The sequence below is a fragment of the Myodes glareolus genome, chromosome 4 (genome assembly GCF_982192425.1).
Source record: "Myodes glareolus chromosome 4, mMyoGla1.1, whole genome shotgun sequence".
Classification (NCBI taxonomy): Eukaryota; Metazoa; Chordata; class Mammalia; order Rodentia; family Cricetidae; genus Myodes; species Myodes glareolus.
Genome location: NC_142029.1, coordinates 106,790,249 through 106,807,759, shown reverse-complemented (window position 1 = coordinate 106,807,759; position 17,511 = coordinate 106,790,249). Strand labels below are relative to the sequence as shown.

Here is a 17,511-nt window from a genome sequence, read left to right as displayed (position 1 = left end):
ACCGCATAGGAGTTCCCGGGAGCGCGAATAAACGGCTTTTTCCCGGTTCACGGACCAGCGCTTCCGGTGCGGCGGCCGTCAGTCCCGGAGACCGGGGTGGAACTTCCGGGATGCGGGGAACCGGGGTACCGAGCACAGCACCCGTGTGTGGGGAGACCGAGTTCTAAGCACCCAGTACGCGGCTCGGCAGCCGCGGGGGAGGGGGCGGGGCGACGAGCACTTCCGGGAGGGCGGGCGGGGTGACCGAGCATAGTACCCGGGGTACTGAGCACCGAGTCACCAGCACTGAGGCTGCCGGAGCACTGAGTCCTGAGGGCGGGGGACTGAGCTCTGCGCATTGAGCACCCGCGCGGAAGAAGGACTCAGCGCTCAGCACTTCGGGCAGCCGAGGAATCCGGGGGACTGAGCGCCGAGTCATCAGCACCCGTGGGGAGAACTTAGCACAGCACCCGCGGACTCAGCACAGCACCCAGGGTACTCAGCTCCCATCACCTTGGCCGACAGGGCTTCCTGTCCAGGCACGTAGGGGCTGTGGGGTCAGGGAACGGGTGATTGACAGCGGTGGCAGGAAGCTCCCGGGTCCTGGTGGACAGCGCGTACCGGAAGTACCGTGCCTGCGCAGACTGATTGGCAGTTATCACCGGGAGCGCCCGCCTCATACACCGTGATAGACAGTTTCTGTGTGTTTGTACCAGAAGTGCCCGGCTTCCACGTCATGATTGACAGTTGTTGCCGGAAGTCCCTGCCACCCGCGCAAGGATCGACCAACGCGGTTTTCCAGCCCCGCCTCATCAATGAAGTCCCATCATGAAGTCCCACCTCATCAATGATGACTGACGGCGCCGATCAGAACAGCCCATCTGGAGCGTTTGAGTGACAGGGCGTTGTCGCTATCGGGACAGAAGCGCCCGCCTTCGAGGGAATGACTGGCAGAAGCGACCGGAAGTTTCCCTCTCTACAGAGGTGATTGACAGCAGCGACTTCCCAGGCCACGGGAAGCGCCCGCCCCCAGGCCGTGATTGACAGCTGACCCGAATCCATAGGATCAGACGTTTGCCCAGAATCCCCCGGGCTTTTTAGCGTGTGATGGCAAAATTAAAAGTAGTTGGTGATTTCTCAGACAAAGCACAGAATCTGTCGGGTGTTTATTGCTGATGATTTATTTAGGTCTGCGGTGGAAAAAGCGAGTGGTGCAGCATCCACAGCAGCCTAGAAACCGGACTGCAGGGGGAGCCGTGTTTAGGTCACAGATTCTTCCCCTTCCGTCCAGCTCAGCGGGACCGAGTCCGTCTGTGTGAGGAGACTGAGACTCCAGTGCGTGAAGCTGTCAGGTGAAGACAGAGCTGTGTGTTTGGCTATGAGACCGAGAACGACGGACGGGAAGTGGAAGTGGTGGAGGAGAGAGACGTAAAGGGTTTGTTGTTGGCCCTGCTGAGTTTTCGTTACTGAGAACCAATCTTCCCTCACTGTGTCCACATTTCTCTCTCTCTCTTTTCAAAATTTATTCTTCTTGTAAACAGAGACGGCTTATTCATTTCCCGGGCACCCGGACCCAAATAATCACACGGAAACTGTATTAATTACAGCACGGTTTGGCCAATAGCTCAGGCTTCTCATTAACAAGCTCTTTCATCTTAATCCATGTCTATTAATCTCTATATCACCATGAGGCTGTAGCCTGCTGATAAGCTTCTAAGGTGTTTTTCTGCCTAGGCAGCTTCATGGCATCTCTTAGACTCTGCCCACTGTCTCTATCTCTTCCAGCCTGGCTATATTCTGCCTTGCCGTAGGCCAAAGCAGCTTTATTCATTAACTAATAAAAGTAACACTTATACAGAAGGACACCGCACATCACTTTTCTTATAATCTATCCCAACTGCAGTTTTCTCTCCCTCCATTCCTTTCAGTCCTCTCCACTTCTCTCTTCTCCACCAGATCCACTCAATCTTCATTTCCCTTCAGAATAGAGCAGATGTCCCAGAGATATCAATAAAGCCATATATAGCAAATTGAAATAAGACTGGGCACATATCAAAGGCTGGATGAATCAACCTAGTAGAAGAAAAAAAGATTCCAAGAGCGGGCAAAAGAGTTAAGAGACATTCCCCACTCCCACTGTTAGGAGTTGCACAAAAACACCAAGCTACACAATGATAACATGCAGAGAACCTGGCATAAACTCCTGCGGGCTCCATGATTGGTATTTCAGCCTCTGTGAGCGTCTATGAGCCCTACTGTGTTCTCCTGTGTCATTTTAGTTAGGAAAAATTTTGACTATGAATTTTTTTTTTTAAGTTTTTTTCTGTGTCTTTGGGGTGAGATTCTCCTCCATTTCCTGTTATTCTTAGGATTGGTCTTTTCCTAGTGTTTCAGATTTCCTGGATGTTATGTTTCAGGAAATTTTAGGTTTAACATTTTCTTTGATCAATATGTCCATGTCTTCGATCATACTTTTAAAGTCTCAAATTCTCTGTTCAATGTCTTATATTCTTTTAGTGAAGCATGCCTCTGTAGGTCTTGATTACTTAGGTTTTTATTTTTATAATTCCTTCAGTTCATATTTTTTAATTGCTACTATTTCTATTTTAAGGTCTTGAACAGATTCACTCAATTCTGTCAACTGTTTCTTTGTTTACGTTTTGGCTTTCTTTAAGGGATTTATTAATTTTCTCCAATACTTCATTTAGCCTTTCTCTGCTTTTTAAAAGGGATTCATTTACTTCTTTATGGACTTCTGTCATTTTTGTAAAGTTGGTCTTAACTTCATTGTGCTTCAATTGTATTGGAATATTCAGGGCTTGCAGTAGTAGGATAGCTGGAATCTGGTAGTGACTTATTGCTCTGACTGTTGTTGATTGTGTTTTTATGTTGGTGTTCAAGTATCTGGGTAAGAGGAATTTGGGTATCAAGATACTGATTTCTCAGTTTGTCTTTGTTGCATGGGTGTTTTGTTCCTTGATTTCTATTTGCTTTCTAATTTTCTGCTTTATGTGGCCTATGGTTGAACAGGGGCTCTCATCCCAAGTTAGGGCTGAAAATCTTACTGTTGGTGTGGCCTTTGCTCCAGCAGAGAGTGTCTGTCCATGTTTTGGAGAGGTTAAGGAACTTGGGGATAGTGTTGAGGGGGAATGAGAGAATGAGGAAGGTCAGTTGGAAGGTGGCCTACATGGACTTCTTGCAGATAGTATGTGGGTCTCCACACAAGTTGAAGGCTACAGCACAGAGAAGAGGAGGGAAGTGGGATTGGGGGTAGTGTTGTGGGATTATTAAAAGAATGGAAGAGGTGCACAGACAAGAAACCTCTGTGAATTTCTGGTGACTGGCATAGGTTCTGGTCCAGCAGAGTCTTTACCTCAGTTTTCCCACCTGTTTTTTGGCTGATGTGGCCTGCACTTGAGCAGAGGCTATGCATCTGACATAGGGGTGCATACATGGTTTGGAGGTAGCAGCTGTAGGGTTGCTGGAGGATTGTGTCTGTGGGAATACAGGGTGTATGGAAATTTCATGGGTTTGTGGTCTGCCTATCTGTTCTTCTGACTGGTGTGGCATAGACATGAGTCTGCCTAAGATGGGAGCTGTAACATAGTCATATTCCCATTTTTATGAATGGGAATATGTCCTGTGCCATTGTATGTTGTAAATATTTAATCTTTTTGATTTTCCAACAAGTGATATTCAAGAGATTGTCTTAAATGTCAGAAGAGACTTTAGACATTTGTGATGTTTGGGCTGCTACAGATTATAAGGATTATTGAACTTAGACTAAATGCAGTTTTATTTTATTTGTATTTATTCTCTCATTCTATATATCCTGATTCAATTCTCCCCTTCCTCTACTCATTTCAGTCCCTCCCCCACCAAATCCCCATTGTCCCAACTCCACTGCTTCCTTTTCCCTTCAAAAAAAGAGCAGACCTCCCTAGGATATCACTAAATATATCATACCAAGGTGAAATAAGACTTGGCACAAAGTCTTATTTCAAGGCTCGACAGGGCAATGCAGTAGAAGAAAAAGGGTCCTAAGAACAGACAAAAGAGTCAGAGACACAATGACTCCTACAGTTATGAGCTTCACAAACACCCCAAGCTAAACAACCATAGCATGCATGCAGAGGACCTGAAACAGAGTCATGAAGACTCTGTGATTGTTATGTCAGTTTCTCTGAGCCACTATATGCCCTACTTAGTTGATTTCATGGGCCATGTTCCCCTGATTTCCTCAACCACTAAATGCTACAATTCTCACATCCTCCTTCTACAAGATCCCTACAGCTCAAGCTAATGTTTGGGTAGGAATCTCTCCATGGGCTTCCATCAGCCCCTGGAAGACGCCTCTTGAATAACAAGTAGGCCAGGTACCAACTTATGATTATAACAGGAAATAGTTAAGAATCATTTTATTGATATTTTTTTCTGGTCAGCTGTATTTGGTTCTACCCTGGTTCTCTGAACCATTTGAGTTCTAGTTCCTTACCATCTAGGCAGTGTCAGTTATGGACTTCCTCTCACAGCATGGGCTTCAAGATAGACCAGTCATTTATTGGCCACTAAGAAAGCTCTGAGTCACCAGTGCCTCAGCATATTTTGCAGGCAGTACAAGTGTGGGTTGAATGTTTTGCAGTTGGCTTGGTGTCCCAGTCCCACTGGGAGCTTTATGTGGTTACAGAAGATGGCTAGTTCAGCCTCCATACTCTTGATTACTAGGAGTCCTCACTAGGGTCACATTTATAGGTTCCAGAAAGTTTTCACTACACTGTTTCCACATCCCCTGTTAAAAGCTCCCCTATTCCAGTCATTTCTCCCGGTCTGCTCCCCATCTGTCCCTTCCTTGCTCACCTGATCCTTCCTCTTCCTATCCCTCCTGCCTCTAGTGTACCCACAAAATCTATTCTATTTCTGCTTACCAGGGAGATCTATGCATCTCCCCTAAAGCTGTTATTACTTGGCCTCTCTGTGTCTATGGATTATACTGTGATTAGCTGTGATTACTGTGATTATACTTTACTTAACTGCTCATGTCCACCTATAAGTGAGTAAATACCATATTTTTCTATGTGATTCTGGGTTTCCTCACCTAGGATATTAAAGAATTCAAGAAACTAGACAACAACAAACCAAATATCCAATTATAATGGGGAACACCTCTAAACAGAATTCTCAGTAAAAGAATTTAAAGTGACTGAGAAATACTTGAAGACATGTTCAACATCTTTAGCCATCAGGAAAATGAATATCAAAACTACTTTGAGATTTCATCTTACACCTGTTAGAATTGATATGATCCATAATACAGATCGGAAGATGTATTTTAACATGTGCCTCTTCTTGGTAAGTTTCATTTGATGGCTTGTGAAACATTAGTAGGAGGAGCCTTTCTGGATGAAATCTCTCATTGGGGATGTGATACGATAAGCAGTAAGGGCTGCTTGTTTGTTCCCAGCTGCTCAGCCCCAAAATAATCATACAGAAACTGTGTTAATTAAATCACTGCTTGGCCCACAAGCTCTAGCTTCTTATTGGCTAACTCTTACATTTTAATTTAAACCATTTATATTAATCTATGTATTGCTACATGGCTATGGTTTTGCAGGTAATGTTCCCAGCATCTGTCTCTGGCAGGGCTTCATAACTTCTCTCTGACTTTGCCTTCTTCCTCCCAGCATTTAGTTTATTTTCCCCTGCCTACCTAAGTTCTGTCCTATAGCTCTGCTATAGCTCAAAGCAGTTCCTTTATTAAACAACAATAATCACAGCATCCAGAGGTGAGTCCCACAATATAAGTTTCTATAGCCTCAGTCCATTTCCTGTTCTTTGTGCCTACTGTGTTGTGGTTAAAACTAATCAGTCAACTTTTTCTTTTGCTGTTATAACTTCCCCACCACCATAAACTCTATCACTAAATCACACAAGATTCATTAGAATTAACAGCTATTTGTTGCTAAGGTGGTTTGGTAGCCTACTGTTTTCATTTTTGTTTGTTTATTTTTGAAGACAAGGTTTGACGGTGTAGCCCTAGCTGTCCTGAAAGTAGCTCTATATACTAGATTGGCTTCAAACTCAGAGAACCTCTGACTCTGACTCCCAAGTGTTGGGATTAAAGGTGGGCCAGCATTCCTGGCTTTTTTCTTTCTATATTGTTGTATGGTGGTTTTGTTCCTATAAAGCATATACTGTTGGTCTGAGCTTCACCCATATCTTGAATTTTAAAATTTGACAGAGGGTATCATTATGTTTATCTTATCTCATAATATGTTTATGTTATCTCAGAATGGCATGTATTCATGACATTAATACTGCCTGTGTGTTCTGAGTCTTTGGATTACAGGTACATAACCTTCTTTCTGCCTGTTTTGTTTGCTTTGAATTTTTATTTTTTATCTATTTATTTTTTTAATAATTATTTATTTATTATGTATAATGTTCTGCCTGCACATATGCCTGTAGGCCAGAAGAGAGCACCAGACCTCATGACAGATGGTTGTGAGCCATCATATGGTTGCTGGGAATTGAACTCAGGACCTTAGGAAGAACAGGCAATGCTCTTAACCACTGAGCCATCGCTCCAGCCCTGGAATTTTTATTTTAAAAAGAGTATTTTTGTAGTAGGAGGAGGGTGGCCCTTTGTTCTCTCCTTGGTGATGAGGATGGGATTGCTTGTCGTCCTGGCTAGCTTACACCCAAAATAATCACACAGAAATGATATTAATTTAAACACTACCTGGCCCATTATCTCTAGCCTCTTATTTGCTAACTCTCACATCTTGATTTAACGAATTTCTAGTAATCTGTATGTCACCACAAGGTTGTGGCTTACCAGGAAAGATGCAGCATGTCTGATATTGGCAACTCCATGGCGGTTCTCTCTGACTCTGCTTTCTTCCTTCCAGAATTCAGTTCTGCCCACTCTGCCTACCTCTAAGTATTTTACCTGTATGCATGGATATGTACCATGTGAGTACCTGGTCTTTACATTGATCAAAAGATGGTACTAGAAGCCCTAAACTTGGAACAATGGAACAAGTCCTTGAGCCTACCTGTATGCAAGACCAGCAGAACTCTTTACTGTTGAGCCATCTTTCCTGCTCTGTGTTGATTATTTGTAATCAGCACATTAATCACTATTGTTTTCATTTGTCCATTCATAACTTTTTAAACACACAGTGACTTTTAGTAAAATCTTATTTATGCTAAAGTTTAAATTGGGGCATTTCAAGTTTCTGGTAGATGAATAAAGAGTTGAAGTGAATACATAACTCTTTGAAGAAACTTCAGCAAATGCCTATGAGTTATTTCTATCTTTTATGTTTGTTTGATTGGTATTTTTTATGTGAAACAGGTATTTAACATTTATTTCTGGCTGTCCTAGAAGCGATCGCATGGATTAGGCTGGTACTGAACACAGAGGCAGATAGACATACATGCCTCTGCCTTCTGAGTACAAGGATTAGAGGCATGATTCAGTGCAGTGCATCCAGCTTTTTCATCTTATTTTCCTTTTTTGTAGTTAGGAATTAATCATTCATACAATTTCTCTTATCTGTACTCTGTACTGTTGTTCTGTTTATGTATCTTTCATTGTTCAGTAGTAGGCATTTCTCTTGCAAAGTGATATCCCATTCAAAGGTTTTAGAAATGATAGAAGTGAACTTCCTTTTCAATTTGCTTCTAAATGACTTGGTGATTAAATTATGATGTCTATATCATGGAAAAGTATGGTGAGAACCAGAAATCTATACTATACTGTCAAAGAAGTATACATTTACAGTGTTGTCAAAATTATACTTTCTGTTGTACACATGTATGGGATTTTAGAATTCAGTAACATATGATGACATGCATGTTGACTTCACTTGGGAAGAATGGACTTTGCTGAATCCTTCCCAGAAGAGTCTATACAAAGATGTGATGGTGGAGACCTACAGGAACCTCACTACTATAGGTAAGGCTGAATTATCTTTCATGTTTCAAATAAGGGGACAACTGGTCATTGGTTAATGATGCTCTTTTGTAATATGATTGACAAAGAATGGGGAAAGTAAATCAGGCATGGTTGTAAGGTTTGCTTCAAATGGTAGCTAAATTTCTAACAATTTTTAATATATAACATACATTTTTTTCTGGCACTATATTTTAGGATATAGTTGGGAAGACCATAATATTGAAGAACATTGTCAAAGTTCTAGAAGACATGAAAGGTAATTTTTATTTACAAATATACAAATATACTGCTGAAGACTTTGTAATGAATCCAAATGTTTTACACAAAAACAACAGTGCAAATAATAAATATGCATTGATGATTTTTAAATTCTCACAAAATTATATACCTTAATTTCAGATAGGTGAACTGCATTTGCAAGTCATTCTTTTAAGAAAGAAGTCAAGGAAGAAAAATCTTAACCTATATTTCCATTTGAATCATAATACAATGAGAGCTATACTGTAAAATTGTCAATGCATTTACTTCATATTATTCATATTATAAAAGATATACATGTTGAAAAGGTGATAAGTATATCTCTAAAACTATCTATTACACTAGTAGTCCATAGAAAAGGTAGCTTAACCCATATACTTGTGACTGTGTTAAGTTTAGTGAGGGTGCAGTTGGAGTCATGAATCAAGGAGCAGCTGTTGTGGAGAGGCCTTAATCCAGACGCCACACGTCTATGAGGACAGAAAGTCAAACTGTGAACTCAATGTGGAAGACATATTTGTTATTCTTCCTTTACTAGGTATATCATATGTTGCTCTGGATACAAGCCACATGAGCATAGGGATGTGAAAAGATATAACATACCCCTCTCTCAGAACAAATAGAAGATATTTAACAGTCCCCATGTTGAGTATACTTGTTGAATTTGATGCACACGTATACAAGTAATTAATTGGTTTTCTAGTCTCATTGTTAATATATCAACTAGCTCACATTTCAGAAAAAACACTATGAGTACTAGGACTGTTTAAAAACTTCTGTTTGTTCTAGTTCACTTAACAAATGTAGTATCACTCACAGTATAGGAAACATTATCAATGCAATAAGAGGGGTAAAGCTCTGAGTTTTTCAGTTCTCTTCAAATACATGAAAATTCTCATACAGAAAAAAAGATTCTGTAAATGTGAACCATGTATTAAAGGCTGTTATCAGTTATCTTCAAAGATGAAAAACATGCCTTAATAAAGGGAAAAAACAAGATTGTAAACATGGTGATAAAACCTTAACACATAATTCCTCTTTAAAATAGGACTAAATTATAAAATTAATTTATAGAAATAAAAATAGTCAACAATGTATTAAATATAGTAATGCTTTCACATGTACCATTATCATTGTAGGCATGAAAAATGTCAAACTGGAGAGGAAACTTCTGTATATACTCAATTTGTTAAAGCATTTGCATGTGACAGTCATCTTCACAGGCATGGAAAAACACATACTAGATTGAAGCCCTATGAAGAAAATGAGTGTGGTAAAACCTTTGCATGTCACAGTAGTCTCCGAAAACATAAAAGATCACATACTGGTGAGAAACCCTATGAATGTAATTAGTGTGGTAAAGCATTTGCATTTATGAATAATCTAAATCATGAGGAAAAAATCATACTGCAGAGAAACTCTATAAATGTATTCAGTGTGATAAAGTTTTGTACTTTATAGAGGAGTAAAACTTTTTGTGTGCAACAATCTCTTGAAATCTTTGTATGTTTCAATAGACATTGACTACCTGAAAAAGATACTGAGGACTTCTTATTATAAAGTATTTGGTAGGATCTTAAACAAAACTCTTATAATAAGCTACACAATGTGAATGTATTTTGTTACCATTGTTTAATAAAGAAGCTACTTTGGTTTTATGGCAGGGCAGATTAGAGCAAGGCAGGAATTCCAACTAGAGACAGAGGAAAAAAGAAAGTGGAGTCAGACTCCATGTATCTGCTGAAGGAGACAGATGCCCTGGAACCTTACTGACAAATCATAAGTCTTATGGTAAAATACAAAATAATAGGAATGTGGTGATTTAAGATGTCAGAATTAGTTAATAAGAATCCTGAGATAAGACCAAGCAGTGTTAATTAGTATAGTTTCTGTGTGATTATTTTGGGTCTGGGACAGCCATGAATGAAGAAGAATCCTCTGCCTACAACACAAGACTATTTCTTCTGTAGAAACAAATTTGACAGTGTTAACAATCTTTTCAAGCATTATGATGTCATTTTTATACTGTTTGTACTTACAAACTCATGGTAAAATGAATTTATGAAGCCCCGTGTGTAGGGTAAATGGGCCAGTTAAAGAAAACACATCCTGACCCTGAAACCAGAGCCATTGAAATATATAATTTTGACTCTAAAACTGGAGCTAAAGAAATATACCCTGACTCTAAAACAAAGACAAGTAAACACACTTTGATCCTGAATCTAAAGCCAATGAAAGAAACACCTGACCCTGAAACCAGACTCAAAGGGTTTTAAGGGGCCAGTGAAGGAACACACGTTGGCCCTGAAAGAAGAGCCAAAGAAACACACTCTACCCTTGAGCAACTGAGCACAAAACCAACTAATCCCTAAGCTTGAGATCTACCAATCCCTAAGCATGAAATCCAGCCAATCTCTGCATTGTTCAAGATCAGGGATTGACATCTAAACAATTACCACCCCGAGAATCTTCTCCCTGGGAAATCTCTGCCCCTGAGAACTTTTCTATAAGTTCTGTACATGTTCAGTTGGCATCTGCCCATTTCTGCCCTGATAGAGGCAGCTCCTCCTGGATTCATCCCTTCCAAATAAATTTCTTGAATGACTTTAGGGTGAAGATCTTCACTGGAGTGATAAGAAACTTTCTCGTGGATTGGAACAGAGAAGCTTTGGTCACCTCTGCTGGCAAACTCCCTTAAAGGAGCAGAGCAGAAGTAGCGACTCTTCACCAGAGACTGCAACATTTCTGCAACAGTTTCCCATCAACTCCAGTGAAGCAGAGAAGTAACAAATTGGGCTGAAGTTGAGAAAAAAATTGACATCTCTTTTAGGAAACTCCCTAGTTGGATGAACAGAGAAGCATTGGACACCTCTGCTAGGAAACTCCCTTAGGGAAGTGGAGCAGAACAGCAATGGATGTCTCTGCTTTGAAGCTCTCTTAACAGAGTGAAACAGGGCCCAGCTGTGATGGCTCTATTTTGTAGGGGAGCAGTATTGCTACACTCTTTAGGGAGTATTTTGTACAGTATTGCTACACTCTTTAGGGAGAACATCTCACACTGGAACATACCTTGGGTATAGCCAGACTTCCCAATAGTCAGTATATGTCAGGGACCATCTTTGACACTTTCCAGGGTAGGGGCATGGGGATGTGAACATAAGTAAAGAGAATGAAGACACAAGTAAAAATAATAAAACAGAAGCATAGAACAGTACCAGGAGGGAGTTCCCATGAATACTGTAAACCTGCCTGCATTTAATTTTTCACATAGTTTTTAAAAAAGATTTATTTATTGTGTATACAGTATTCTGCCTACATGCATTCCTGCAGCCCAGAAAAAGGCAGCTGCTCTCATTAGAGATGGTTGTAAGCCACCATGTGGTTCCTGGGAATTGAATTCAGGACCTTTAGATGAGCAGGCAGTGCTCTTAATTACTGAACCATCTCTGCAAACCAATTTTTATATAGTTTTACACACCAATACAACAGGGGGAAGAAGACAAAAGACTGCTCTAGCATAATGCAAAAGACAACTAGAACAGTTACTTCCTTCAATATTTTGAGCCATCAAGTCCTTAATTATTGAGAAAAACATTGTTATTCAGGGAGTGAACCCTCCCTAGACCAAATATCCTAAAGGCAGTCATTCCCTGGGTCAAACTCTTAATTCAAAAGAAGTAGCAGAAGTATGTTTGGATTCTTTGACCTTTGCTCAAGGAGAAGTGGATTTACTTGTATGGGCTCTCTTAAAGTCCAAAACACAAAACAACCAGACTTTAGGTCAGGGTGTGTAGCCACACCTGTTAACACTTTTGTGCAACCTCAAACTCTGACCTTCAGATAAGGTGGAAAGAGGCTTGTGGTTTTGGGCCTCCACAAGGATACCTTTTCTCATAGTTGTAGGTATTCAATACACTTTCCCTTCGCAACTGTAGGTATGGCCTGACTTCTAACAGTCAGGGTACCTTTTTCTTCAGAGCCCTAGGTTTCAGGCTACCTTCCCTCCACAGCTTCAGTTACAGCCAGACTTCTCAACAGTTAGGATTCCTTTCTCCTTATAGGTGTCCAGTATACTTTCCCTTCACAGCTGTAGGTATATCCTGACATGACAGTGAGGGTACCTTTCTCTTCAGAGCTATAAGTATTCAGAATGCCTCTTCTCCACAGTTTCAGGGATACCCTGACTTAATAACAGTCAGGGTAGCTTTCCTATCAGCTGTAGATATCCAGGATTGTAGTTGGAGACTGCTCAGGCAGTTTCTGTAGCCATCTAGACCCAAATAGTCCCACAGAAAATATATTAATTATAACACTAGTTGGCCTGTTAACTCAAGCTTCTTATTAACTAATTCTTACATCTTAAATTAACTCATTTTTGTTAATCTCACCAGAAGGTTGGTGGCTTTTCAGTAAGGTTCTGTTCTGGCATCTTTGTGCTTCAACAATACATTGCACCTCTTTTACTCCACCTACTCCACCTACTCTCTCTCTATCTCATCCCACCTGATTATATTCTGCCCTGCAACTTTTTATTAACCAATGACAATAAAACATGTTCACAGCATACAGAGGATACCTTCCCTTCACAACTGTAGGTATAACCTGACTTCTGACAAGCAGTATTGTACAGAGGCCGCTTGTTTGGTTCCCAGCTACCCAGCTAGTTTAGACCTGAAATAATCACACAAATACTGTATTAATTAAATCACTGCTTGGCCCATTAGTTCTGACTTCTTATTGGCTAACTCTTACATATTAATTTTATCCATTTCTGTTAATCTGTGTATGGCCATGTGGCTGTCACTTACTGGATCAAAATCCCAGCATCTGTCTCTGGCAGCTCCATAGCATCTATCTTACTGTGCCCTTCTTCCCCCAGCATTCAGTTCAGTTTTCCCCGCCTACTTAAGTTCTGCCCTATCAACAGGCCAAGGCAGTTTTTTAATTCATTAATGGTAATCACAGCACACTGAGAGGAATCCCTCATCAAATCAGGGTATCTTTCTCCACACAGCTGTAGATATCCAGACTACCTTCATTTCATAGTTGTAGGTATAGCCTGACTTCTGACAGTCAGGATAACTTTCCCTTCAGAGCTGTAATACTAGCACTATGAATTGAAACAATAATGTAACCCTTTTAGATTTTATATTTCTCTTCAATTAAATGGAATCACTGATTCAGGTATAAAAGTTTATTGATTTATATTGGTTCCTTTTCTGTTGTCATGATACAATGTCTAGGTCAATGTATAAAAATTAATTTTGCCTTTGGTTCCAGAAGGATACAGGATCACCATGAAAGCGAGTGACACCACAGCTGGGTAATTGTGGTGCATACTTTTAATCCCACACTCAGGAGGCAGAGGCAAGTGGGTCTCACCAGCATGGTGTACAAGTACTAGTCCTAGGACAGATTTCAAAGCTACAGAGAAGCACTTTCTCAAAAAAAAAGAAAGTTATGGCTACAAGTGTCTAACATGACAGCTAAAATGGAAAGCTAAGAACTCAAATCCTTAACCTACAGCATGAAGCAGAAAGTGTAAACTAGTAAAGCCTATTCCCAGTGACTTATTTCCTCCAGCAGGACAGCATTTCATAAGTCTTCCCAAATGATTCCATTCACTTAGAAGTCTTGATTTCTCAGACTTCAAGCCTACCTGATTGCTTCATGGTGAAGAAAAACTTTGTAAGCCATTTGGTGTCTTAACACCTGTATTATAGGAATGAATTCTTACAAGGGAAAAACTTTCATGAGGGAAAATGTTTAAAGAGTTGTTTTAGTTGTGATTATGTGATATCAGTGTGTTTTTGTGTGGGTATGTGAATGTGTATGCTGGTTTCTGATAATATTAGATCCGAGGATTTTATAGCAGAAATTCCAGGAAGTTGTCAAAAATGAGACCTTGGTCCTGGGAGTGGACATTTCTTAACTGCCCAGCCATGTTTCTAGTGCTCTAAATATTTTAAAGCCTATGTGAGTCAATCCAAAGTCAGGACATATGGATAAACTCACATTGATGACAACTTTTTTCCTGAAAATGATTTTCTAAAGACTTTAGACATCACAGTTGTCTTCAGCATCAAGAAAAAAAATAATGTTTTATTTATTTTTCATCATAGCCTTGATAGTAGTAAATTATTTACATGTTCACTGTAGAATAATGGTTCAGACCACTGCATTTTAGTTTCTATTTTGAAGCATTTGAGGTAAATACAAAAGTATTCCATGTGTGACATACTCATTTAGTGAAGTTTATTTTGTGGTTTTTATATTTCTTCTGTGATTTTTGTTAATCTATTGTGTTTTTACTTATTGATAGGTATTTTTCTACTGTAATGCATAGAATGTTATCCCCATCATCTAAGTGGTCCATTGTTTCTTTAAATATCAGGCAGTGTGTGATCATACTTTTCAAGTAAGAGTGTCTATGAAATGGTGGTGGGTTTTTGCTATTGGTTTTCTTTTTATATTTCCACAAACTCTCAGATTTTCCTGAGATTTTCTTGTTTCTTATTCAGTTTTCCTTAGATGTTAGTTATGATTCAGGGATGCATTTGAACTCATGATCCTCATGTGTCTGCCTCCTGAATACAAATTTAAGTGTAGACAATGTACTCCCAACATTTGCTGTTCTGTCAACCCAATTTCACAATGTTAATGTTAAAAAGCTTAATAGAAGAAAATATAAGAAACATTAATGATCTCGTGTTTATTCAAAAACAGTGTTTTTGTTTATCTGGTAGAGGTGTAAAAAGTAGGATAATCATCATTCAATGTGTATCTCATACCATAGCTTGATGTTTTGTGTGTGTGTGTGTGTGTGTGTGTGTGTGTGTGTGTGTAGATGCTCCATGCTTTCCTCATCCCCATTAGTTACCCATTTGTCATTTTATTTTGAAGAATTGCCTTCTAAGGAAATCATCCAGAGATGTCAGGTAATGTAATGGCACTAAGATTTACTTTCTAACAAAGATTTATGGTGTTTGTGTGTGTGCAATGTGATTATGGGTTTGCAGGACCAATGCAGATATGTGGAGACCAGAGGACAACATTTTTTATTAATCTCTTATTAATTAATTATTACCATGAGGCTGTGACCTACTAGCAATGTTCGGGCATCCTTCTTCTTTGGCAGTTACATGGCATCTCTTTGACTCTACCTACACTCTCTATATATCTCTGTTCAGATTTCCTGCCTGGATTTGCTCTACTCTGCCATAGGCCGAAGCAGATTTATTCATCAACCAATTAAAGCGACACATAGAGAAGGACATCCTACATCAGATTATCTCAACCAGCAGTCTTGGAGATTTTCTGAATGTAGAACTTGGAAGAAACTTCATCAGAGGAGAAGGATCATCTGGGCCATTCATTTCCACTGGAGATTTTAAAGGGGTCTTCCTTGATTAAATGTAATTTTTCTTAAGTAAAAAGGAAACCACAGACTCTCATTTCCTGCAGAAATAAAAGTAAATTCTTTTCTACAAAGTAACATATCTTTTGACACAAATTTTGAAGTCATTTTCAAAATATATAGGTTGGGTTAATCCAGCAGCATTTATAATCAAATGACTTGTAGCATCTGTTCCTCCTTCCTCAGCAGTCAAACAATTGAAAGACAACACAATAACAGTATTCAGACTGTGTATTTTCATTTCATATAGATGACTTTTTCTTACCCTATTTCTTTTATTTTAATATTTGCTTTTTGATTTTTTTTTTAATTTTTAAGGTTTTATCTTATTCGTGTCAATACATGTGTTCATTTTTATAACCATTTATAGTCTTCAAGGCTATGGTCATTCCCTTCACTGGCATTCGTCTGTGCATTGCTTCCCTCAGTTGAGATTGTGTTTGGAATGGCACGGGGCCAATCCACCTGTGACTGAGGACCCAGGGTCCCTCAGATCATTCTTTCTTTTTTTCCTCACTGTGAGAGGCCACTCAGAGCAGCCTCTGGCATCTCTGGGTTTCTAGTCACCCTGACTGGATCTAGACAGGCCTAACCATCCTCCCACAGGTCTAATGACATGCTGATTTGCACCCCACCTATAGGGGGAGATGTCCCTTAACAGGCCTTGTGTTGCTGCCATTTCATGTGTTTTCACGCTCTCAACTATGGGAAGCAAGCCATCTAAGCCCATCAATCCAGCCTCCCCCCTGGGATGCCTTTTAGAGGCCCTCAAACCCTAGGCCTTAATGCCCTACCTATAGATTCTCACACGTGTCCACCTTTGTTCAAAAAATGGCCTTGTTACAATTTAGATGAAAATCTAAAGTAGCCGCCTAATGCCACTTTTGATCCCAATATTTTACAGGAACTTTCTAACTACTGTCAGCGTACAGGCAAATGGAAGGAGTTTCCATACACCCAAACATTTTACTGTTTAAGCTCTAAGCCTAAGCCCTCTGACCTTGCAAGCTGTGTGCCTGCTCACATGTTCCTGGCTGTGCCATCTGTACTGGAAGAACCTTCTATTTCAGCTCTGGACCCAACTAATGAAACCCCACCTTTTCAGCCTCAGTGGTCAGTCAGCTACCACTATGCCCACACTTTCTTCTCCTTTTCCTTCAGTCCCTGCCATTGTTCCTTCAACCTCTCTTTCTACTCCTGTCCCTTGAGCCCCTGCCATTGAACCTTCAACCCCAGTTTCCACTCCTGTTCCTTCAGCCCCTGCTATTACTCCTTCAACCCCTGTTTCTACCCCTGTCCCTTGAGCCCCTGTCATTGTTCATTCAACCCCTGTTTCTGCACTGTCCCTTCAGCCCATGCCGTCACAATTTCAACCCCTGCTTAGGAATCCACATCTTCCCAACCTCAACAGTCAGATACTTCTGCTTCTTTATCTCCAGCTGCCTCGACACCTCCCTCTGCTTGCTCTTCAGCTCCCCCTCCCACTACCTGCTCGAGTAGCCCCGGGTGGGATTTTAGCTAGGGACTGGGTTTGGACTTGGCTCCTGACAGGTCTTTGTAAGGCTGCCCTCAAACAAGTAATCTATACTGAGCTCTCAGAGAGCATTCAAGATAGGAAGGAAAATCCTTCCACATTTTTGGAGTGCCTCACAAAAGCTCTGTTACAGTATCCTAACTTAGATCCAGAAACCACGGAAGGCAGACAATTACTAATGACTCATTTTTTTAATAAGTGCTACTCTGACATTAGGGCGAATCTTAAATGTTTGGACAAAGGACCCTTGACCCTGCAGGCAAAAGTCTTATAGTTGGTTTTTAATGAGTACCATGCGAGAAATGACTGTCACGTGCTAACCATGGCCTCCCGACCAGCCGAGGTGACAGACCGCCCAATCCG

The 17,511-nt window shown here is 40.4% G+C and overlaps 1 protein-coding gene across 8 annotated transcripts; it reads left to right on the top strand.

Annotated features, from left to right (window-relative positions):
• The first annotated feature begins 60 nt into the window (after positions 1 to 60).
• On the top strand, positions 61 to 15,692 carry LOC125400350 (zinc finger protein 431-like). 8 transcript variants are annotated; one of them, XM_087905847.1, is made up of 7 exons: positions 61 to 1,414; positions 5,079 to 5,328; positions 6,888 to 6,951; positions 7,813 to 7,939; positions 8,135 to 8,195; positions 9,337 to 9,524; positions 15,388 to 15,692. In XM_087905847.1, the coding sequence occupies exons 3-7, from the start codon at positions 6,937 to 6,939 to the stop codon at positions 15,450 to 15,452; spliced, it is 456 nt and encodes a 151-aa protein (XP_087761973.1). In that variant the 5' UTR covers positions 61 to 1,414; positions 5,079 to 5,328; positions 6,888 to 6,936; the 3' UTR covers positions 15,453 to 15,692. The 8 variants fall into 8 exon arrangements, with proteins under 8 accessions (XP_087761973.1, XP_087761974.1, XP_087761971.1 ...); XM_087905848.1 differs by lacking the exon at positions 5,079 to 5,328 and having other exon boundaries at positions 61 to 1,331; XM_087905845.1 differs by lacking the exon at positions 6,888 to 6,951 and having other exon boundaries at positions 61 to 1,331.
• The last annotated feature ends 1,819 nt before the right edge of the window (positions 15,693 to 17,511 follow it).